The 23,898-nt window shown below is 39.3% G+C and overlaps 1 protein-coding gene across 6 annotated transcripts in view; it reads right to left on the bottom strand.

Annotated features, from left to right (window-relative positions):
* Nucleotides 1-23,898, bottom strand: part of UBR2 (ubiquitin protein ligase E3 component n-recognin 2) — a 117,257-nt gene that overhangs the window by 47,302 nt on the left and 46,057 nt on the right. For 5 of the 6 annotated variants that reach the window (XM_032299421.1, XM_032299420.1, XM_032299422.1 and 2 more), the window contains exons 12-20: nt 12,202-12,365; nt 12,011-12,110; nt 9,453-9,581; nt 7,777-7,960; nt 4,585-4,646; nt 3,176-3,286; nt 2,394-2,459; nt 531-653; nt 331-394 (exon numbers count right to left, since the gene is read on the bottom strand). In XM_032299421.1, the coding sequence (XP_032155312.1) occupies nt 331-394; nt 531-653; nt 2,394-2,459; nt 3,176-3,286; nt 4,585-4,646; nt 7,777-7,960; nt 9,453-9,581; nt 12,011-12,110; nt 12,202-12,365 (1,003 nt within the window). Of the gene's footprint in view, nt 1-330; nt 395-530; nt 654-2,393; nt 2,460-3,175; nt 3,287-4,584; nt 4,647-7,776; nt 7,961-9,452; nt 9,582-12,010; nt 12,111-12,201; nt 12,366-23,898 lie in introns of those variants that run through there. The other variant, XM_032299425.1, reaches the window with a different exon arrangement.

Here is a 23,898-nt window from a genome sequence, read left to right as displayed (position 1 = left end):
CATAGTTAAGATATAAAGTAAGAGTAAATAGATCTTAAATAACCTATTGTTTGCTTGCTAAATTCTCCTGTCCCCACCCCACCAATACCCTGCAAAACATAGAGTCTTCCAGTTTATTCTGTTTCAGTAGCTGTATTTTCTCCTTCTTCCAAAACACTACAGTGCTGTTACTCTCAATGTTACAGTAACCAGAGGGGAGAAAAAGAGGAATATTCCAATTCGCTTCCCCTGAGTATCCTCTCAAAACACATGAAACACAGGTCAGAAATTCCAAACTATGTGCTACTACAAACTTCAACGTAATAAATGCTTCCAACCATTTAAACTTACCAACAAGCATTATAATGAGGTATAGCATCTCTTCTATTAGAGTATTGTTCTGCTGAACAACATCCTATAACAAGTGAGGGAAGATAAAGTTCAGAGATAAGAATAGGCATATCGTTTAATCTCAGAGGATTAACATATTCAAAAAGAAGAAAAGATGCTTCATTAGCAATGTGTTGTAGTTTCTTAAAACATGGTCTTACCTTATGGGTAATCTCAGAACTAAATCTTTTGCCATAGTCTGGAGTACTGAAAATCTGATAAAGTTCAAAGCGGCTGAGCATGATCATCAGGAAATGATTTGGATCCATCATGGAGACACCTGTCTTTTTTTTTTTTTTTTTTTTTTTTATGTTTGAGATAAAGGAAAAGAGGAAGGTCAAAAGGGCCACTAAACATCAGTGAGAGATAGTTTGGCTTGCACCAGGGAAAGCAGTTTACCAATCCTAAAAGGTTCATCAATCCCAACAAAAGATGAAAACCCATTTAGCCTCAATCCCTACTTGGGGTAGCTGACAAGTGTGGAAAGGAATCTAAATTGGTAAAACAAAACACAAACAAACAAACAAAAAAGCCCCAAACCTAAGCCCACACAGCAGAGTAACATGGGCTATGAGTTCTCTTTCCTTCTGGTGCCTTGAATTAATTGTATTCCTGTGAATTCAGTTCCAAAATTTTATTCTGGGGTTCTCTGATCACTGTCTGGACTCAGGGAAATGTGGTATGTTAATTAACCTTCTCGTATTTTAAAAATATAGATCATATTAAACTATTATCAGAATCTCTCAACCTATTTTTTTCTGGTAAGCATTACACTAACTGAAGTGACTGACAGCTTTGAAATATTAGTTTCAGTTCTCTTTTAATTCCATTTGTATAAATTATAAATCAACCTAGATTTTAATTTGTTTTGAATTAATAATTTTTTGAAATATACATTTCTTTTTTTTTTTTTCTTTGAGACGGAGTTTTGCTCTTGTTACCCAGGCTGGAGTGCAAAGGCACGATCTCGGTTCACTGCAACCTCCACCTCCTGGGTTCAGGCAATTCTCCTGCCTCAGCCTCCTGAGTAGCTGGGATTACAGGCACGCGCCACCAGGCCCAGCTGATTTTTTGTATTTTTAGTAGAGACGGAGTTTCACCATGTTGACCAGGATGGTCTCGATCTCTTGACTTCGTGATCCACCCGCCTCGGCCTCCCAAAGTGCTGGGATTACAGGCGTGAGCCACCGCGCCCGGCTGAAATATACATTTCTTGACTTTATATTTCTGTAATGACTAAATCCATTCAGTAGTAACAGAGAACTACTACTATGTGACAAGCACTATGCAAAGCAAAAAGGATAGAAAAAGAAACAAGATATACTGCTATGGTTTGGTGGGGTGCAGGTGGGATGCTGAAGAGTAAATAGTCATCACAATCCAGGGTTGTGAGTGCTTGTCAGGGCTAAATACCATGCTAGGGGGCTCACAAAAGGGATATGTAGCCAAGTTTTAGAGTGTCAGAGAAGGATTCCCAGAGGAAGTGATGCTAAAGTAAACACAAAGACAAGCAGGAAAATAAGTTAGCTAGGTAAATGGAAAAGGAAGGGGTGGAAAACTTAGGGAGCAAAAGAAATAAAATGCAGAGTTTAAGATTTATCAGAATATGGCAAGTGCTGGGAACTTCAATGTAGTTAAGTATTGAAGTCTTGAAAATTAGTTTAAGGGGTCTAAAGTAAGAGGTTCAAAATTAGTTAAAGAACCAGAGGACAACAAAGGTGTATGGCCTTAGCAACTAGGTGAACTATGGAACAATTCACTGAGGTAGGGAACTGAAGACAGGAAGAAGGTATGGAGGAAATATGAGGAGTTATTCTGAACACGCTTAATCTTAAGTATGTCTAGGGAATATAGATCGAGATGATCTAAAGGCTGTTAGCCATATGAATTTGGAGCTTGGGAGACAGGGCTAGGCTGGAGTTATAGATTTGGGAGTGATCACAACTGACTGGATTCTATGGAAATAACAACAAGAAGCAAAAGACTCCCCACAACCTTTAAGTTCAAGGCTTTTAATTCATTACCTGAAGCATTACTATATCCTTGTCAAACATCTCACGTCTGCATTTCACATTATGGTAGTAATAAATCTAAAAAAATAAGTAATTATATTGGGTAAATAGTTTTTGTTGGTTAAGGCTCTCTCTCCCAATCTTCCCCCACAAGCACAAGTTTGGACAAGTAAGAATGTGTGCACTTGTGTGATGTGGTTTCTCCAACAATGAACATTATCTTAGTATAGATTAATTAATTACAGATTTTCACATTACAGTGATCATGCTCTGGTTCATATTTTGCAGCTAACTTGCTGGGTCTCCGAATAAAGTAAAAGGTTGTTGTCTCAGGAAGGTTAGGAGTTACCAAAAACAGGAGGGCAAAAAACAATCTGTTTACGGCCATACCACTCCGAATGTGCCAGATCTTGTCTGATCTCGTAAAAAAAAAAAATTTATTCCAAGCCTACTGTGAGGTCTAAAAAGTAAACCTCAATTTTACAGCATACTAAAAAGGACTTTTATCTTTTAATTCAATTTAATTTAAATAGATAAAATCTGGATTTTATTTTTTAATATCCAGCTTCGTTCTAAAAAATTATTTCAAGTAAAAATCATGACCACTGTTGTTCATTTTTACTTTTGATATTATTTGACAAATTATGAATAAAAGTTCTAAGAATTTTTTATCATTACATTTATGCTTTCAAACAATATAGATGCTCAGCTTTTACTAAGTCCACTGAAAATTACAACATTCACAGAAGACAAAAATGGAATCAAAACTCTTCATAGAATTAGAAAACACTTACCTGGTTTACTAGAGAGAACCCATTTCTTCTCCACATTCCGGCATGTACTTGGGCACATAAAACAAGACATCTAAGAGGGTGTTCTATCAACATGGGTGGGCTAAGTTCACTCTATATATACAAAAAAATAAAAAAACAGAAAACAAAAAAACCACACACACACAATCAATGCTATAAAGAAGTTTGGTTGATAGGGATAAAAGCTTTTATAAAACACAATATAAATTATTTTATTATTTTTTTTTTGAGACAGAGTCTCACTCTGTAGCCCAGGCTGGAATGTAGCGGCGCAACCTTGGCCTCCCGGGTTCAAGCGATTCTCCTCCCTCAGCCTCCCGAGTAGCTGGGATTACAGGCATGGGCCACTATGACTGGCTAATTTTTGTATTTTTAGTAGAGATGGGGGTCTTGCCATGTTGGCCAGGTTGGTCTTGAACTCCTTACCTCAGCTGATCCACCTGTCTCGGCCTCCCAAAGTACTGGGATTACAAGTGTGAGCCACCACACTCAGCCTTATTTATTTCAATTATTTTAAGATCTGTTTGTGTGGTGGTTAGTTTTATGTATCAACTTAGCAAGGCTACAGTATCCCATTTATGGTCAACACCAATCTAATGTTGCTATGAAGGTATTTTTACACATGATTGACATTCAAATCACAGACTGGCTGAGCATGGTGGCTCACACCTATAATCCCAGCACTTTGGGAGGCTGAGGCAGATGGATCACCTGAGATTAGGAGTTTGAGACCAGCCTGGACAACATGGTAAAATCCTGTCTCTACTAAAAATACAAAAACCTCTACTAAAAATAAAAACACTGGGCATGGTGGCAGGTGCCTATATTCCCAACTTCTCAGCAGGTTGAGGTAGGAGAATCCCTTGAACGAGGAGGCGGAGGTTGCAGTGAGCTGAGATTGCACCACTGCATTCCAGCCTGGGTGACAGAGTGAAACTCTGTCTAAACAAACAAACAAACAAACAAACAAACAAAAACATAGACTGCATAAAGCAGGTTACTCTCCAAACATGAGTGGGCTTCATCAATTCAGTTGAATGCCTTCAGAAACGACTGATATCCCCCACAGAAGAAGGAATTATGCCTTTATGACAGCCACTGTACTCTGGACTGCAACATCAACTCTTCCCTGGGTCTCTCCAGTCTGCCAGTCCGCTCCCTGGCAGATTTCAGACTTGCCAGATTTCATTCCCCATTAATTTTATGAGCTAATTCCTTAAAACGAATCTCTCTCTCTCTCTCTCCCTCTCTCTCTATTTAGATGCATGCATGCACGTATCTTACTGGTTCTGTTCTCTGGAGAACCCAAACTAAAAATATGTTTCAAAGTGATTTCAAATACAAGGAACATAATAAATAGGTATTCACTTTTAAATGTTAGTACCACTTACTAGAGGTAGGAGTTCTGGGAATTTATATGCCACTTCACTTTTGCTTAATAATACATGTAAACCTGCATGAAAGAACAAACAAAAAACAGTATTTCTATGAGTAAAAATCATTTGGGAAAAACACCCTACATATTCATTCAACTTTAACTTCTTTTCTCTTTGGGAACCTATCAAATTACCAATTAAGATATAAAATGAACTATATTAATAAAAGAAGCTCTTTAATGCTTCTCATGAATCTCTTATCAAAGGCACACTTAGAACTAGTCTTAGTTGTATGTACTAATATACACTGAGGACATTTTAAAAGCTATCAAAACAATTTATATACATGTTATGCCAACTTTAAGAGTTATATTTCACTGGGCCACGGAGTTTGTTCCCATTTAAAGCATAGTAGTGAGAGATCCTTCTGGCCACTGAACAGAGAAACTGGCCCTGGAATTCATAGTCTGCACTGATACTGACCTTTGAATTAAGTTCCCCAGAACTTCTGGTTCAGGATGAAAGTCTCTTTAGTTTCTCACCTCAAGGGATCTTGGTTGACAGCAACCTCTGTCTCCCGTGTTCAAGCGATTCTCCTGCCTTAGCCTCCCAAGTAGAGTAGCTGGGACTACAGGTGCACTCCACCATGCCCAGCTAATTTTTGTATTTTTAGCAGAGATGGGTTTTTGCCATGTTGACCAGGCTGGTTTCGAACTCCTGACCTCAGGTGATCTGCTGCCTCGGCCTCCCAAAGTGCTGGGATTACAGGCATGAGCTACTGTACCCAGCCTTCAGTTTATTCTGAATGTGTTCTGTCTGTGCTATTACTTAAACAGAGGACACCCTTTAAATTCTTATCAGTAGATGCTGGCTACTTGCTCAAGCCTGGTTTGAGGCTTTCTTCATCTAGGGAAACTTGTATAACTAATGCCATTCTAATAGCTTATTCTCAACATTTACTGCTCAAGCTCCATTAGCACTTCCTTCCAACTGTCCATGAACTGTTTTGGGTAGGTTTACTAAGCTTTCCACTTAGATTATAAGTACTTAGACCAAGGTTTATCAAATACAATGAGATGAATACTCAAAAACATTCACGCAACAGCTTTTAGGGAAGTAAAAACCTAGGCAGAAATTAGTACATTTTTAGAGTATTGACTTTTTTCACTGTAGGTAACTATCAGCATCAGCTTCCTCTCATAAAATTAGATTTTTAAAGGCAGAAGAGATCAGTGGCTCATTTGGAGACAGGACTCACTACTCATTTTCTTGCCTGCCCCCTCTTTTTTTAAGGGAATGCACAGGGCATGTGCAGCCATGCCTGTGTGCTACTTCCCCATGCATGCCTCGCTTTCTTGCCTTCTATCCAATACTTTTCCAAAACACCATGCTATAAATTGCCTGTGTTGAGGATCGACAGTTCACTTGCTCAAAATACTTACAAAAAAAAACTGGGCCTGAACAAGTTACAGAAATAAGAGAGATTTCTTCTTACGATCATGATTTCATTCTAGGTAATGGTCTATTGCACCATTTTAATATTCAGATGCCTAAGAATAACAACTTTATAAGCCTCAGAGGAAGTAATTATATTAAATGACTGTGACTTCAATAATATACCCATGGCAAGGGTCTATCAGTGGGATGAGATGGGTATCAGAACAATGAAAAAGATGCCTTCAGAATGAAAGAGGAATCATTACTACTGACCCCATGTACATTAAAAGGAAAATGAAGGAATATTATTAACAACTCTAGGCTCACAAATTTGTTCACTTAGATGAAATGGACCAATTCCTTGAAAGATAAACTATCAAAACTCACACAAGGAGAAGTAGATAACCTAAACAGGCCTGAATCGATTAAAGAAATAGAGCCAATAATTAATAACCTTCCAAAAACTAAAGCATCAGATAAGATGACTTCACTGGTGAGTTCTGTCAAATATTTAAGGAAGAAATGAAACACATTCTCTACAATATATTCCAGAAAATGACAAAACAAATCAAAAAACATACCCTCAATCACATTAAGCTACTGATCCACAAACTTAACATGAACTACATATTTTACAATGAGTAAAAATATCTACCTTCAGAATTTCTATTCTCCGAATTAAAATGGAACTAAAGAAAACACCAGGGTGTGAGCAAGACAAGAATACCTAGAATCAAGAAATACAAAAGCTGTACTGAAATTAGTCTGCAGAGATGGATCAAGTGTATATTCAAAGTCTTTGGCCACTTTAAGATGACAGCTTCAGATATTCTACTAATTAATTACAAGTGGCTTATAAATCAACTACTTGAAATTAAAAGAATTATCACTCCATTATGGCCTTGTCCTTGACCTGTTTTGTAAGAGGCTATCCATAAATATATGAAATAGCGGCTGGGCGTGGTGGCTCACGCCTGTAATCCTAGCACTTTGGGAAGCCAAGGTGGGTGGATCACAAGGTCAAGAGATCAAGACCATCCAGGCCGACATGGTGAAACCCCCTCTCTACTAAAAAATACAAAAAATTAGCTGAGCGTGGTGGCGTGTGCCTGTAGTTCTAGCTACTCGGGAGGCTGAGGCAGGAGAATTGCTTGAACTCAGGAGGTGGAGGTTGCAGTGAGCGGAGATAGCGCCACTGCACTCCAGCCTGGCGCCTGGTGACACAGTTAGACTATCTCAAAAAAAAAAAAAAAACAGCTTAGAGAAAAAAAAGGAGAATAGAAAACCTAGGGTGGCTTTAAGTTATTAGCAATTGCTTAAGTGACAGATTAATTTGATGGTAACAACACAGAATTTTATTTATTATTTATTTATTTATTTGCTCTAGTACTTGCCAACAACACAGACTTTTAAGCTAGATTCAGTTAAATGATAAAACGTGGTATCTGTAGTTAAGCCTAAAGAAGCACTATGGCATAATGGCTATAAACATGGCCTCTGGGGACAAACTTCCTTATAATGCCAACTTATGCTTTCTTGTTGTGTGACTTACTAAAGCCATGTCACCCTCTATGCCCCTGTCTTCCCATCTGTGAAGCAAGCTTAATAATAATACCTACTTCACCGGACTATGTGATGACTGGACAAATCAATGATGTAAAAATCACAGAATAATGTCTGACAGACAGAAAGTAAGTATTCACAGATATTAACCACAAACAACAATTTAAAAGACAATTTTAAGGTTTTATTTTAGGGAAAATGCTTTACCTGCAAGTAAGCGAGAAACTGGGAGGTGAATGCTAACTTTCTCTTGGGAAACACAGTATCTGATAGTTTCCACTGAATGTCCACAAATGCTTAGCGTGATTGGCTGTTCACCATCAGTATAACCACCATGACACTGCATCAGTACAGCAAGACATTTCTTGTAAGCTTCAATTAACACTTTTTCCTAAAAAAAGAGGGGTTTTTCCGTAAGTTACTCAAAAGGTTGAGTTTCTACAACATTGAATAAGCACCTCAAATTCAATGATGAGTAAGTAGCTCAAATAACAATATGGGCAAAACCAAACTCAGTCCTCCCTCCCAAACTGGGTCCCTCTTCCAATGTCCCCTGTCTCAGTGAATGATACATTTACCCATATAGCTGTGGAAATCTAGAAGGTATTCTAATACCCTCCTTTCCTCCATTCCCCATTGTTCAATCTATTATCAAGCTGGCAGCTTCATCTTCTAAGTTTCTCTCAAAACTTGCCACTTTTCTCCATCTCTAGTAACTCCAAGGCATTGCCAAGCATCTCTCTATTAAATTCCCTTCTCTCACTCTTGCCCCCTTCATCCATTCTCCATACAGAGCAATTTTAAAAAACATGTAAATTGAATCATGTCGCTGAATGGAGAATGGATAAACGGGGCAAGAGTTAAGCAGGAAATTTAATAGAGATGGTAATCTCTAAAGGCTTCCCACTTCAATTAGAATAAAATGCAGGCTGAGTGTGGTGGCTCACGCCTATAATTCCAAGACTTTGGGAGGCTGACAGAGGCAGATTGCTTGAGCCCAGGAGTTCAGGACCAGCTTGGGCAACATGGTGAAACACTGTCTCTACAAAAAATAAAAAAATTAGCTAGGTATGATGGTGTTTGCCTGTTGTTCCAGCTACTTGGGAGGCTGAGGTGGGAGGATGACCTGAGTCCAGGGAGGTCAAGGCTGCAGTGAGCCAGGACTGCACCACTGTACTCTAGCCTGGGCAAGAGAGCACTGTTTCCAAAAAAGAAAAGAAAAGAAAAGAAAAGAAAACAAAATTATATTCAAACTTCTTTCCATGGCCAAGGCCCTACACTCCTGTGCCCAAATCTCTGTTCTCTACCTCTGTGCTCCAATCACAGACCTTTCTACAGCTCCTAGGACTTTCCTAGTCTCTGACATCACAGACTGTAATGCAGCTCTCCTCTCAGTCAGGAATATCATTTACTCTTTGTTCCATTAACTTTTACACATTGTTCAGACCTTATGGAAACTTTCCCTAACCTCCTAAAGTATACAGGATCTCATCTAGACTTTATCACCAAAGGAAGGCCAAAATAATTTTAAGACAGGACAAATGTACCAATAATAAACCTTTATTTTTGAATAAATTTATAAACTACTATTTTTATATTCTCAAAGTCTAGAATATATTATGAAGAAAAAACAACAACAACAAAGATAGTTACATTAGGGAAGAGACAATTTGGATTATTTGTTTCTCTATTTTTCAAGTTTTTCCTAAGGCTGTAGAATTTAAAATTTTATTGAGTTTATAGGTGGAGAAGGAAAATATGCTGTTTAATGAACTTAAGCATCACCACTATTTTCTCCAGATCTCCTCAGAATTTACTTAGGATTCTGCTTATTCCTCTCTCCTCTATTTTCCTCTTATTCCCCATGCCCAGAAGAGACTCACATCTGAAGCACACCAGTCCTGCATCATCGAAATGACATGTGTTAGTTTCATTTGCAGTGTGAAGGCTGCTTCCCACTCTGGTTCCATTTCAATATGCTGTCCTACTTGACGTGTAATTGGATCCATTCCCTTAAAGGAAGTGAAAAATTTATATATGAATGAAAATTATAGTTGTTCTTTTATAGGGAAACCTAAGAAGTAATGTAGAAGAAATATATATTGATTATAAAAACATAGAAGGTACAAGTTTTAACAGGAAACTTCAAGTACTATGAGAAATAATAGTGTTTAAAATTATGTGTGTATATAATATTCTCTAAAATATAAATTTAAAAATTCCAGTAAATGCATTATTTCAGAGGTATCTTCTAAATCTGTGTTAGGCAATAAAATACTTCAATATTTCACTGAAATAATCTTTCACATCCTTTTTAGCTCTGCTGTCTACAGAAAAAAATTGTAAAAGAAATGTGACAAGTTTTTAAAAGGTTATTGAATTTATAAATGTATTTTATAATATATTAAAGCTTTAATATTTCCTAATATGCAATTAAAAGTTTTCATAGAGCCTGAAAGATGGCAAAACAATAAACAGCTTTTAATTAAAATTACTGTTCAGAAACTAGCCTAACTATTCTACTATGTCAGAACTTATTAAATAATAGAGAATACAGAATACTTCAAGTATCAAAAATGACCAAAGTAGCTACTGTTTTTATAGATAAATGAAAAACACAGTAGTATTATAATAAACACCCATGAACTACCACCCAACCTAGGAATTAGAATGTTCCCTAAAAATGGTAAGTTAGGCGAGGTATGGTGGTCCATGCCTGTAATCCCAGCACTCTGGGAGGTTGAGATGTGGGGATCACTTGAGGTCAGGAGTTCAAGACCAGCCTGGCCAGCATTGCAAAACCTTATCTCTGCTAACAATACAAAAATTAGCCAGGCATGGTGGCATGTGCCTATAATCCCAGCTACTCGGGAAGCTGAGGCAGAAGAATCACTTGAACCTGGGAGGCAGAGAGAGGCTGCAGTAAGATAAGATCATGCCATTGCACTCCAGCCTGGGTAATAGAGCAAGACTCTACCTCAAAAATAAAAAAATTTAAATAAATAAAAATAAAGATAAGTCAACTTTGGTCATTCCTTTTCTTAAGAAAGCCAGGTGGCTACTAAAGAAATCATAACAGTACTTGCTCAGGTTTTTAGAGACGTCACCTATCTTCTTACAGTTATAACTGGTTAAATATACCTGTTGGTTTCTACTTCTAGATTCTGTTTTGTATATAGGGATGTTTCCTAAAAAGAGAATTGAACAGGGGAAAAAGGTCTACACTGTATTATATAAATATCACATGAAGGAGAGAAAAAGAAATATGGAAACATTAAAAAGCAAAATAAAAAACAACTACAGTTTCTCAAATAACTTGACTATACTTCCAAGAAAGCATATTAAAAAAAATAAACTTGTAACCTCTAAAAAAAGAACATTAGTGGAAACCAAAAGAAATACAAAAGTGGCTGGCGTAGTGACTCACACCTGTAATCCCAGCACGCTGGGAGGCTGAGGCAGGCTTGATCACTTGAGGTCAGAAGTTTGAGACCAGCCTTGAGAACTTGGTGAAACCTTGTCTCTACTAAAAATACAAAATTAGCAGGGAATGGTGGCAGGTACCTGAGATCCCAGCTACTCAGAAAGCTGAGGTAGGCGAACGAACCCAGGAGGCGGAGTTTGTAGTGAGCCAAAGCCAAGACTGTGCCACCGCACTCCAGCCTGGGCGACAGAGTGAAAAACTGTGTCTAAAAAAAAAAAAAAAAAACAGGCCAGGTATGGTAGCTCATGCCTGTAATCCTAGCACTTTGGGAGGTTGTGTGGGGATCACTTGAGGTCAGGCGTTCAAGACCAGCCTGGACAACTTGGTGAAACCCCATATCTACTAAAGCCACAAAAAATTAGCTGGATGTGTGGTGTATACCTGCAACCCCACCTACTAGGGAGTCTGAGGCAGGAGAATCACTTGAACTCTGGAGGCAGAGCTTGCAGTGAGCTGAGATTGCGCCACTGCACTCCAGCCTGGGCGACAGAACGACTATCTGTCTTAAAAAAAAAAAAAATCGAACAAAGTAACAGAAAAAACCCAAGAGCAGTAGACGCCAGAATCTTTGCTGGGATCTCCTCTGCTCCATACCTTTCTAAGAGTCTCCAATTAAAGAGGAGCTTCCTGGTCCAAATTACAGCCATCCAAACTGATCTTTTGGAAATGTGCACAAAATGAAAAGATGCACACACAGAAAGCTGTTCATTTCAATGAACAACAACAACAAAGAAGCCGGGCCTGTGCCTGCACCTCTAGACACAAGCAATTTAGGAGGCTGAGGCAGGAAAATTGCTAGAGCCCAGGAGTTCAAACATGTAGTGTACTATGGTTATGTCTACAACTAGCCACTGCACTCCACCCTGGGCAACATAGTGAGACCCCCATCTCTTAAAAAAAGAGAAAAGAGAAAAAAAAAAAAAAGGAAAAAGAAAAATGTAACAGTTTTTTACATACCTGCATACATTTTAGTAATTCCAAAAAGGCATCGAACCCTTCTAGGAACTTCTGCCTCAGCTCATCTGACCATTCAGTTGGTTTGCTAATTAACACATACCTGAATAAGATAAAGCACACACAGTGGCAATGAACATAAACACTGACTTTCTACAAGTTGCAACTGGTTTAATAATTAAACAAAAACTTACTTGAGATCTAAAATAAGGCTCTGAACTCTCCTAAATTTGAAGGCTTGTAAAGCAGTATATCGTTCAAACTGAAATCTGCCCTGGGCATCTCGATGTCTCAAATGATCCATAAAAGTCTTAATGATAATGGTCATCAGGTTTTCTTCTGTGATGAGCATTCGAGCCTAAAACACAGTGTTATCAGAATGCATGGTAATCAAAAACTATGTACTAGGAGACTAAAAAAAAAGTCACCAACATTGTTTAGTTTTTTCATTTTAGACCGTTTTCAACACAACTATACTTCATAAATGCATAACTGTGTATTTCTAAGTAACAATTACTTACTCCAATTGCCACGTGTATGAAGCAAAAATTACATCAGATGCCAGAACGTTAGAAGACAGTTCCAAGGCTCATTATTCAAAGATAATTCAGGGTGGGGGCTCTGAATCAGGCTGCAAATTTTCCTTAACTGAGACATTTAGACACCTATAATGGTATGGTATAATTATTCTAGGATCCAGAGGTTTAGGTTTAGATTCTCTAGAACTCAGTATGAAACAATATTTTCTCTTCATTTCCTTAGTTGAGATTTATTCATTTCCTTAGTTGATAATATTTTGTTGTTGTTTCTTTGTGTGTGTGTGTGTGTGTATAATTTTTTGAATAAGCAAATACATGTAAATAATACCAAATACAACAGGGAAAAGTAAGTCTCCTAGCTCCTGAGGTCTCCCTTCTAAAAGCAAACCCTGTTAACAGCAGCTCCTTGCACATTCTTGCAGAGATGGTATATGTGTATTATACATAGAGAGTGAGCCTGTATTTTATACACACACACACACACACACACACACACATAATTATAGAATATATACTATATATAATATACATATATATAAAATGTATAAATACGTAAAGTATATATTAAGTATACACAAGTATGTATATAATACATACACAAGTATTATATCTATCTCTTTCCCACAAAGGATAGCATATTATAAAGACTGTTTTGTACATTTTTTATTTTGATATGGGACAATGTCCCATATCAGTTCTTACAAATGCTCCTCATTCTTTTTAACCAGGTATACTTTTGTATCAGATTTTATTTAGCCAGGCCCTGACTGGTCAGACATTTGGATTGTTTCCAGTTTTATATTATTAAAAAACACGTTGCAACAAATAACCACTGTGTATAGTTTTAGGAATATTTGTAGAATAATTTCCTAAAGCGGAATTAATCGGATAAACAGTATGTACATAATAAATTTTAATATCACCAAACTGTTTCCACAAAGAGGCTTAACAATTTATATTTCTACCTACAATGTAGGCCACACCCCTCATGCCCTCCATAACACAATATAACTTCAAACATTTTGCTCTTTGCCATTTGGATGGTGTTAATCTGCCCTAGTAGAGTCAATATTACTTGGAATGCTTCGTTTTTTTATTCTGATACAAAAGATCATGGATCTTTCCCCCAACACCTTCCAGCCTCAATAGTTAATCTCTCCTAGGATTCTAGAGTGTTATTGATGCTGGGTGACAACTTAAACAGGTCTCGCATAAGTCAAGATCAGGTAATTAGCAACAGAAAAAGTTTTGTCACAAAGTAGGACAAGGCCAGGTATGGTAGTTCACATTTGCAAGGCCAGCACTTTGGGAGGCTGAGGCAGGTGGATCACTTGAGCCCAGGAGTTTGAGACCACCCTGGGCAACATAGTGAAACCCTGTCTCTATAAAAACTAAAAAACAAATAGCTGGGTGTGGTAGCATGTACTTGTATTCCCAGCTACCCGGGAGGCTGAAGTGGGAAGATCACCTGAGCGGGGGAGGTCAAGGCTATAGTGAGCCATGATCACACTACTCTAGCCTGGGTGACAGAGTGAGACCCTGTCTCAAAAACAAACAAACAAAAAAACCCAGAAAAACCCAAATAAGTAGGAACAAAAATGCAGAAGACAGAAGTCCAAGAATATATCAAAACTGTATTCGAATATAGATGTTAAATTCTAAAGTCAGCAGATAAGTAGAAAATCTATAAAGCATACCTTTGAAAACTTCTTAAAAAATGTCTTAGCTTTTGATTATCTGGTTGAAAAAACCCTTAAATCATCACATTGCCAGGACTTAGGCTCTAAGGAGCTCAAAAGTTTACATGATAAACTTCTGTTAAATTTTCCTCAACAGTGAAGACTAAGGTTGTTTGTTGTTTTAGTTGGTTTTGAGGAAGTTAAATGAGTATGATTCAATTCCACTGAGCTTATAGGACCTAAAGCAGGCGGCAAAAGAAGTTTGGTGGAGAGCAGCTTAATATTGTTAGAATGTAAACCCCCACCAATCAAGGCACTTATTAGCGTTTTTACTTTCAGGTGAATGTTAACAGAGATGGTTCACATACTGCACACTTTTGGATTGGATTCTAATTGTCTTTACTGGGTGTCAAATTAAAAAAAAAAAAAAAGAAAGAAAGAAATAGGCCGGGTATGGTGGCTCATGCCCGTAATCCTAGGACTTTGGAAGGCTGAGACGAGTGGATCACCGAGGTCAGGAGTTCGAGACCAGCCTGGCCAACATGGTGAAACCCTGTTTCTACTAAAAAATACAAAAATTAGCTAGGCATGGCGGTGGGTGCCTGTAATCCCAACTACTTGGGAGGCTGAGGCAGGAGAACTGCTTGAACCCAAGAGGTGGAGGTTGCAGTGAGTTGAGATCACGTCATTGTACTTCAGCCTGGGTGACAGAGCAAGACTCTGTCTCAATTAAAAATAAATAAATAAATCATAATAATAGAGTGGTCACTACTACTGCTGCTGCTGCTGCTGCTACTACTAGGGTGGCTCATTACCAATGTCCCATTAAAACAGGGGAGTAGCTGGCCACAGTGGCTCACGTCTACAGTTCCAGCTACTTCTGAGGCTGAGGTCAAGAACTGCTTGAGCTAGCCTGAGCAACACAGCAAGACCGTGACTCTTAAAAATAGTAAAAATCCCAAAAAAAACAAACCAAAACAAAAACCAGGGGAGTTATTCAGGCATTTCTACTTCTAAAAGGTAACAAAAAACGTGTATTTTTCAAAGTTACAAACAGAAAAATAAAAGACCTTTGGTTCTCAGCTTTATCGCCTGTGCTAAGAAATTGTTGTCAACCTTTCAATGTAATTTTCAATATTAAATATCAAACATTATTTGGTATATATATTCTTGGTATATATTTCTTGTACCTAATACTTACCCTAAAAAATTACTTAATTTTTTTTTGAGACAGAGTCTTGCTCTGTCACTCAGGCTGCTGTGCAGTGGCATAATCTTGGCTCACTGCAACCTCCTCCTCCAAGATTCAAGTGATCCTCCCACCTCAGCCTCCCGAGTAGCTAGGATTACGGGTGTGTATCACCATGCCGGGCTAATTTTTTAATACATATTTAGTAAAGATGAGGTTTCATCAAATTATCCAGGCTGGTTAATGAATTCCTGATGTCAAGTCATCCGCCTGCCTTGGCCTCCCAAAGTGTTGGGATTACAGGTGAACACCACTGTACCTGGCCTTACTTAATTTTAATGCCTACAATTCACTTTGCTTTAAAAAACATTACCACTATCAGCTGGGCACAGTGGCTCATGCCTATAATCTGAGCACTTTGGAGGCTGAGGTGGGCGGATCACCTGAAGTCAGGAGCTTGAGACCAGCCTGGCCAACGTGGTGAAACTTCCTCTCTACTAACGATAGAAGAATTAGCCAGGCATGGTGGCAGGCACCTATAATCCCAGCTACTCGGGAAGCTGAGATTGGCTGGAGAATGGCTTGAACCCAGGAGGTGGAGGCTGCTGTGAGTCAAGATCGTGCCAGTGCACTCTAGCCTGGGTGACAAAAGCAAAACTCCATCTCAAAATAAAACAAATGAAGCAAAAAAAACCCAAAAAACATTACCACTACTTACCTTAATTATAGTTTTTATTCATTTTATGTGATTCATATTCAATTTTGTATTGCAAGGCACATTACCTATTTAACAGCATATTCAAAATGGGCCAAATTCTCCCCTAAGACTGAAAAACACAACTGAATAATAATAATAATCTATGCCTATACTTTTAGTTAAACTAAACGTGCCATAGCATACAGGGATAATGCTGACTGAACACATATTTAATAAATTAGAACAACTAGGATACTCTAATTACTTGATTTATAAGTACTGTTTTTTTTTTTGAGTTGGAGTCTCACTCTGTCACTCAGGCTGGAGTGCAGCGGCATTATCTTGGCTCACTGCAACCTCCGCCTCACGAATTTAAATAATTCTCCTGTCTCAGCCACCCGAGTAGCTGGGATTACCAGCGCCTGCCACCATGCCCAGCTAAATTTTTGTATTTTTAGAAGAGACAGGGTTTCATCATGTTGGCCAGGCTGGTCTTGAACTCCTGACCTCAAGTGATCTGCTCATCTCAGCCTCCCAAAGTGCTGGGATTACAGGCGTGAGCCACTGTGCTTGGCCAGTACGGGGTCTTGACCGAAACTGTAACAGTAAGAAAATTATAACAATAAAAGAGAGGCTACCTGATGTCATCTTGCCTTTAATCTCCAAACCTGTCCTAATTTTGGGAGGAATGTGGTTTATAGTTTAACTTTAAAACAAAGACTTTAAAACAAAGGCTGAGTGTGATGGCTCATGCCTATAATTCTAGTACTTTGGGAGGCTGGGGTGGGAGGATCATTTGAGCCCAGGTGTTCAAGAGCAGCCCAGGCAACATAGCAAGACATTGCCTCTAGTAATAAAAAACTTATCCAGGTGTGGTGGCACACACTTGTAGTCCTAGCTACTCGGGAGGCTGAATCAGGAGGCTGGCTCGAACTCAGGAGGTCAAGGCTGCAGTGGGCCACGATGGCACCACTGCATTCTAGCCTGGGCGGCAGAGTAGGACTCTGTCCTCAAAAAACAAAACAAAACAAAACAAAACAAAGATAATAATAGCCTCTCCCCGAAACAAACTCCTTCCTTGCTTGGGAACCAGACTGTGTTTGTAAAGCCAACAAATGTGCCACAAGATTAGAAATTATGGCTCAGAAGTCATGCCGCTAGAAGTCACAAGATCACTAACCTCCCCCAACTGCTCCTACAGATAACATTACTATTGTAAAACCTAAGATTGGTGTTTGAGGTATTTTTTAGATGCTGCATTCTGATGGACTTGCTGGAGACACCCAGACTTGTAAACTGGCTCATCTGGTCTTGTGGCCCCCACCTAGGAACTGACTCAGCACAAGTAACAGCTTCAACTCCCTATGATTCTACCCAACCAATCAGCATTCCCTATTTCCTAGCCCCTGCCCTCCAAAGCATCTGAAAAAAAAAAAAAAAAAAAAAAAAAAAAAATACCTGGGCTACAAATTGTTGGGGTGGCTGATTTGAGTAATAATAAAGCTTTGGTCTCCTGCTTAGCCAGCTCTCTGCGTACTCAACTCTTTCTCTATTGCAATTCCCTCGTCTTGATAAATCAGCTCTAACTGGGAAGCCAGCAAGGTAATCCACCGTGTGGTTAAAAAGTCTGTACGGAACCAGCTATTATTAGGGAGAAAAACTTGCTGAGACCGTACCCGTCCCAGGGTGTTAGAGACGCCAGAATCCCAGTAAAAATAAGAGAAGGGGGTAATGAGTTCAGTGTTCTCCCAGTTTTTCCTTAAAGACATGCACAAAATTCTGAAGTTACAAAAGGAAACAAGATTAGTGTTCAAATCCCTACCAAGTGGAAGAACTCGAATTCTAGGGAAGAACTCCAGACTCTCAATGGGGAACCCTTAGGGAGTTATGTGTCAGGGGTGGGGATGAAGCAGAAGGAAGACTGAGTATTGCCAAACCAACCTGGACACATTTAAATCGCTGACTGGACTAAAGTGATCCACCTCAACCTCACTCTATCTGCTGAAGAGAACTCGAATATGCACCCCCCAAAATATGCCACTTTGGCATAAGGATTATTTTGAGATAAAGGCAACTGATGACAGCAGACACAGGAAAAGCTGTAAAAACAGGGCATACATTTCCCTTCTGTAAAGTGTCCTCTCACCAGGAAGATGAGAGCATCCTTTATTACCTAAGTTCATTTGAACTTGCAAAACAAAACTTTTTAAACGTCATTTGCCACATAACAAGATTGTGAGATGCAGTTAAAATTATGCTTAGACGGAAACGTAAGTCTTAAATCATCAGAAAAGAAGAAAGGCTGAAAGTAACTGATCTAAAAATCTATAAAGAAATTACATGGTGGTCAAGAAAGAAAGAAAGAAAGAAATTACACAAGAATGGCAAAATAAATCTAAAGAAAATACAAAAAGGGAAAGAATATAAATTAATAAAACAAAACAAATGTATAAAAGGGGAAAAATAAATCACTGCAAATAAAGGTTGATTCTTTGAAAAAACTAGTAAGCATATACATCTCTAGGCTGCGCATGTTGGCTCATGCCTGTAATCCAGCACTTTGGGAGGCTAAGGTAGGCAGATTACACGAGGCGAGGATTTCGAGACCAGCCTAGCTAAAATGACAAAACTCCATCTCTTCTAAAAATACAAAAATTAGCCTGGCATGGTGGTGCATGCCTATGGTCAGAGCTACTTGGGAGGCTGAGGCACAAGAACTGCTTGAACCTGGGAGGTGGAGGTTGCAGTGAGCTGAAATCATGCCACTGCACTCCAGGTTGGGTGACAGAGTGAGACCCTGTCTCAAAAAGAGTATACATTTCTAGAAAGACTGGTAAGAAAAATGTAAATTTAAAAAAGGATTACAAAAAATACTACAAAACCTACGGATCTGAAATATATTAAATGGAAAATAAGATAAATATTAAATCAGTATAATTGGAAATTTAAATGAAGTTAGCCAATCCCCCCCCGCAAAAAAACATGTTATTAGAAGCAAAACAAGAAACAGAAATTCTGAATAGTCCTATTAAAATTTTTAACTGGCTATAAAATCATTTCCAGAAAGAAATTTTGAGGCCCAGATGGCTACACTGGAGAATTCTTCCAAATATTTAAGACAGTAAAGTGCCTTTGCAAAATTATGACAGTATGAGAAATCTGATATAGTTGACTCCATCATGCTTCTAACCTCTAAGCTGTCTTGGGTCATTCTGGGATGCAGGCCAAACTAACTTTGGGAGAAATTTAATTTGTAGTTTAACCTTAAAGCAAGGAAGATAACAGCTCTTTCCCAAAGGAAACTGCCTTTATAAAACTAATGAAAGTTCACTTTCATTAGGTTAAGATGCTGAGAGGGGCCTGCTTTATGCTAAAATGTAAGTTAAATGATAACCAGCAATCACAAGATTTGTAACTTCCACAATTACTCCCGTAGATAACAACACTATTGTAGAGCCTAAGAGTGGCCTTTTTGAGATGCCTTTTCAGACTTTTGCATTACTTGTGATTTATGATTCAAACAGTCCTGTGACCCTTAGCCACAAGTGGATTCAGCACACACCCCAATGACACCCTCCTCAACCAAACAGCATCACCTACTCCCTAGTTTTCTGCACACCAAATTATTCTTGAAAACACCTAAACGCCAAGACTTCAGGAGGAGACTCTGAGTAATAACTGTCTCCCATGTGGTGTGGCCAGCCTCATGTCAATTAAACTCTTTCTGTACTGCAATGCTGTGGTCTCAGTGAATCGATTTTGTCTGTAGAGTGGGCAGGAAGAAACTGTTGGGCAATTACAAAAGCAATAAGCAGTAAGTGGTTCACACCTGTAATCCCAACACTTTGGGAGGCCAAGGTGGAAGGATCACTTAAGGTCAGGAGTTCAAGACCAGCCTGGGCAACAAAGCAAGAACTACCCCCCAACCCTCCCAACTTAACAAACACTAAAAAAAATTTAGCCAGGTGTGGTGGTGCATTCTTGTAGTCCTAGCTACTTGGGGGGCTGAGGCGGATCACTTGCACACAGGAGGTTGAGGCTGCAGGGAGCTGAGATTGCACCACTGCACTCCAGCCTGGGCAGTAGAGTGAGACTTGGTCTCAAAAAAAAAAAAAAAAAAAAAGAGCAATACCTATCTTAAATAGAAAACAGAATATACATGCCAACTTCATTAATGAGTCCTCTTTAATCTTAATACTAAAACCCTGAAGAGCTATTACAAGGAAAATTATAACTTAATGTTTCTCACAAATAAGCATGCACAAATAGAATCAAGTAATATAGAAGAAAGACAATACACCACAACCAAGTTTGATTTCCTTAATGCAAGAGTAGTAAGACATTTGAATAAAAATTAAATAATCTTATAAATAACGCAAGAAGAAAAAATCCACCTGATCATACCACCCAATGCCTGTCCTGAATTCATGAAAATCAAACACATTCATGATTTAAAACAAACAAAAACCAGCAAGCATGGTGGCTCACACCTGTAATCCCAGCACTTTGGGAGGCCGAGGTGGTAAGATCACCAGGTCAGGAGTTCGAGACCAGCCTGAACACCATGGTGAAACCCCTGTCTCTACCAAAAATACAAAAATTAGCTGGGCATGGTGGTGTATACCTGTAATCCCAGCTACTCAGAAGGCTGAGGCAGGAGAATCGCTTGAACCTGGAAGGCGGAGGTTGCAGCGAGCCAAGATCACACCACGCACTTCAGCCTGGGGACAGAGTGAGACTCTGTCTTAAAAAAAACACACACACACACAAAAAAACCAGAACACACACACACACACACACACACACACACACACACACACACCCACCCCACCCCCCAGAAAAAAACCAAGCTGGGCTCAGTGGCACGTGCCTGTAGTCCTGGATACTTGGAAGACTGAGGCAGGAGAATTGCTTGGGCCCAGGAATTTGAGGGCAGGCTGGGCAACATCACAAGGCTCCCGCTCTTAACACTACCACCTTAGAGCAAACTAGGAATAAAGAAAATGTCTGTAATCTGATCAAAGAGTATCTACAAACAATCAAAAACCAAGCAAACAAAACTCCAAAGCAAAACATCATGCCTTATGGTAAATTATTTAAAGCCTTCCCCGAGATCAGAAATGAGACAAAGATTCCTGCTTTTATTCACCACTTGTATTCAACACTGTAGCTGAGGTCCCAGCCAGTATAATAAAGAAAGAAAATGAAGTAAAATATATAAACATTGGAAATAAGAACTAAAACTGCCATTATTCATGGATGGCAGATGATATGATTACGTGCACAGAAAAATCCAAAAGAATCTATAAACTGGGTGGGCAAGTGGCTCAAGCCTATAATCCCAGCACTTTGGAAGGCTGAGGCAGGATGATAGCTTGAGCCCAGGAGTTTGAGACCAGCCTGAGCAAACAGAGTGAGACCCCATCTCTAAAAAAAAAAAAAATTACAAAAATTTAAAAAATCTATAAACTGTTAGAACTAATAAATGAATGTGGAAAAAGTGGCTGGATACATGGCTGATATACACAAATGAATTTATTTCTATAAGCAAATACAAAGTAAAAAAAAAATTTTCCACAGCATCAAAAGCCAAAAATAGGCCAGGTGCGGTGGCTCACGCCTGTAATCCCAGCACTTTGGAAGGCTGAGGTGGGCAGATCACCTGAGGTCAGGAGTTTGAGACCTGTCTGGATAACATGGTGAAACCCCATTTCTACTAAAAATACAAAAAATTAGCCAGGTGTGGTGACATGAGCTGTAACCCCAGCTACTTGGGAGGCTGAGGCAGAAGAATCACTTGAACCTGGGAGGTGGAGGTTGCAGTGAACCAAGACCACAACACTTTACTCCAGCGTGGGCAAGAGAGAGAGGCTCCATAAAAAAAACCAGGGCCGGGAGCGGTGGCTCAAGCCTGTAATCCCAGCACTTTGGGAGGCCGAGGCGGGTGGATCACGAGGTCAAGAGATCGAGACCATCCGGGTCAGCATGGTGAAACCCCGTCTCTACTAAAAATACAAAAAATTAGCTGGGCATGGTGGTGCGTGCCTGTAATCCCAGCTACTCAGGAGGCTGAGGCAGGAGAATTGCCTGAACCCAGGAGGCGGAGGTTGCGGTGAGCCGAGATCGCGCCATTGCACTCCAGCCTGGGTAACATGAGAAAACAAACAAAAAACCCTAAAAACAATCTCTCTCCACCCCTGCCAAAAAACAAAACAAAACAAAACAAAACACCTAGAAATAAATCTAAGCAAAAAAGAGTGGAGGGTGAGGCACAGTGGCTCACATCTGTAATCCCAGCATTTTGGGACACTGAGGTGAGTGGATCACCTGAGGTCAGGAGTTCAAGACCAGCCTGACCAATATGGTGAAATCCTGTCTCTACTAAAAATACAAAAATTAGCTGGGTGGGATGGCGGCAGGTATCTGTAATCCCAGGTACTAGGGAGGCTGAGACAGGAGAATTGCTTGAACCTGGGAGGCAGAGATTGCAGGGAGCCGAGATCGTGCCACTGTACTCCACCTGGGCGACAGAGCAAGAATCTGTCTCAAAAACAAAAACAAACAAACAAAAAAAATAAACAAAAAACAGAAAACAAAAAAGAAGAGTGGGAAGCCCTCTATACTGAAAACTATACATTATTGAAAGAAATTTTTTTAAAAAACTAAATGAATGAAGAAATACATCAAGTTCATGGGGCAGAAGACTCAATATTGTAAATATATCAATTCTTCCCAAACTGATGGACATATTAATTTCAATCCCAATCCAAATATACGAAGGCTTCTTTGTGCGTACGGAAGTTGATATGCTGAATCTAAATTCATACAGAGATACAAATGATTAACAATGACCAAGGCTGGCTGGCACGATGGCTCATGCCTATAATATCAGCACTTTTGGAGGTTGAGGTGGGTGACTCAACTGAGGTCAGGAGTTCGAGACCAGCCTGACCAAAATGGCAAAACCCCTCTCTGCTAAAAATACAAAATTAGCCGGGTGTGGTTGTGCATGCCTATAATCCCAGCTACACAGGAGGCTGAGGCAGGGGAATTGCTTAAACCCTTGAGGCAGAGGTTGCAGTGAGCCAAGATGAAGATGGTGCCATTGCACTCCAGCCTGGGCAACAAGAACAAAACTCCATCTCAAAAAAAAAAAAAAAAAAAAAGAATGGCCAAGGCATTCTGAGGAATAAAGCTGGAAAATTTAACTATCAGATACTGAGACTCACAAAACTACTATAATTAAGGCAGTGTAGTAGTGGGACAAAGATAGACAAGACAGACACACACATAAAGGACTTCTTGATTTATGACAAAGGTGATCCTGAAATGCAACAGATGAAAGAATGACATCTTCAATAAACAGTTCTGGGTAACTGAATAACTATATAGGGGACCAAAAAAAGTCAAGTCCTTACTTCATACTATACACAAAAATCAACTATAGATGATGGATTGCGAATTTAAATGGCAAAGGCAAGCTTTTAGAAAACATGGGAGAATATCTTTGTGACCTTGGAGTACGCAAAGATTGTTTAAACAACACACAAAAAGTACGGCTGGGTGCAGAGGCTCACCTGAGGTCAGGAGTTTGAGACCAGCATGGCTGACATAGTGAAACTCTGTCTCTACTAAAAATACAAAAAAAAAAAAAAAAAAAAAAATTAGCCAGGTGTGGTCATGCTGCAGTCCCAGCTACTTAGGCAGAGGCAGGAGAATTGCTTGAACCCAGGAGGAGGAGGAGGTTGCAGTGAACGGAGATTGTGCCACTGCACTCCAGCCTGGGT

This window comes from Sapajus apella, unplaced genomic scaffold (assembly GCF_009761245.1).
Source record: "Sapajus apella isolate SASKATOON/1434 unplaced genomic scaffold, GSC_monkey_1.0 scaffold41, whole genome shotgun sequence".
Lineage (NCBI taxonomy): Eukaryota > Metazoa > Chordata > Mammalia > Primates > Cebidae > Sapajus > Sapajus apella.
This window is presented reverse-complemented; position numbering and strand designations above follow the sequence as displayed.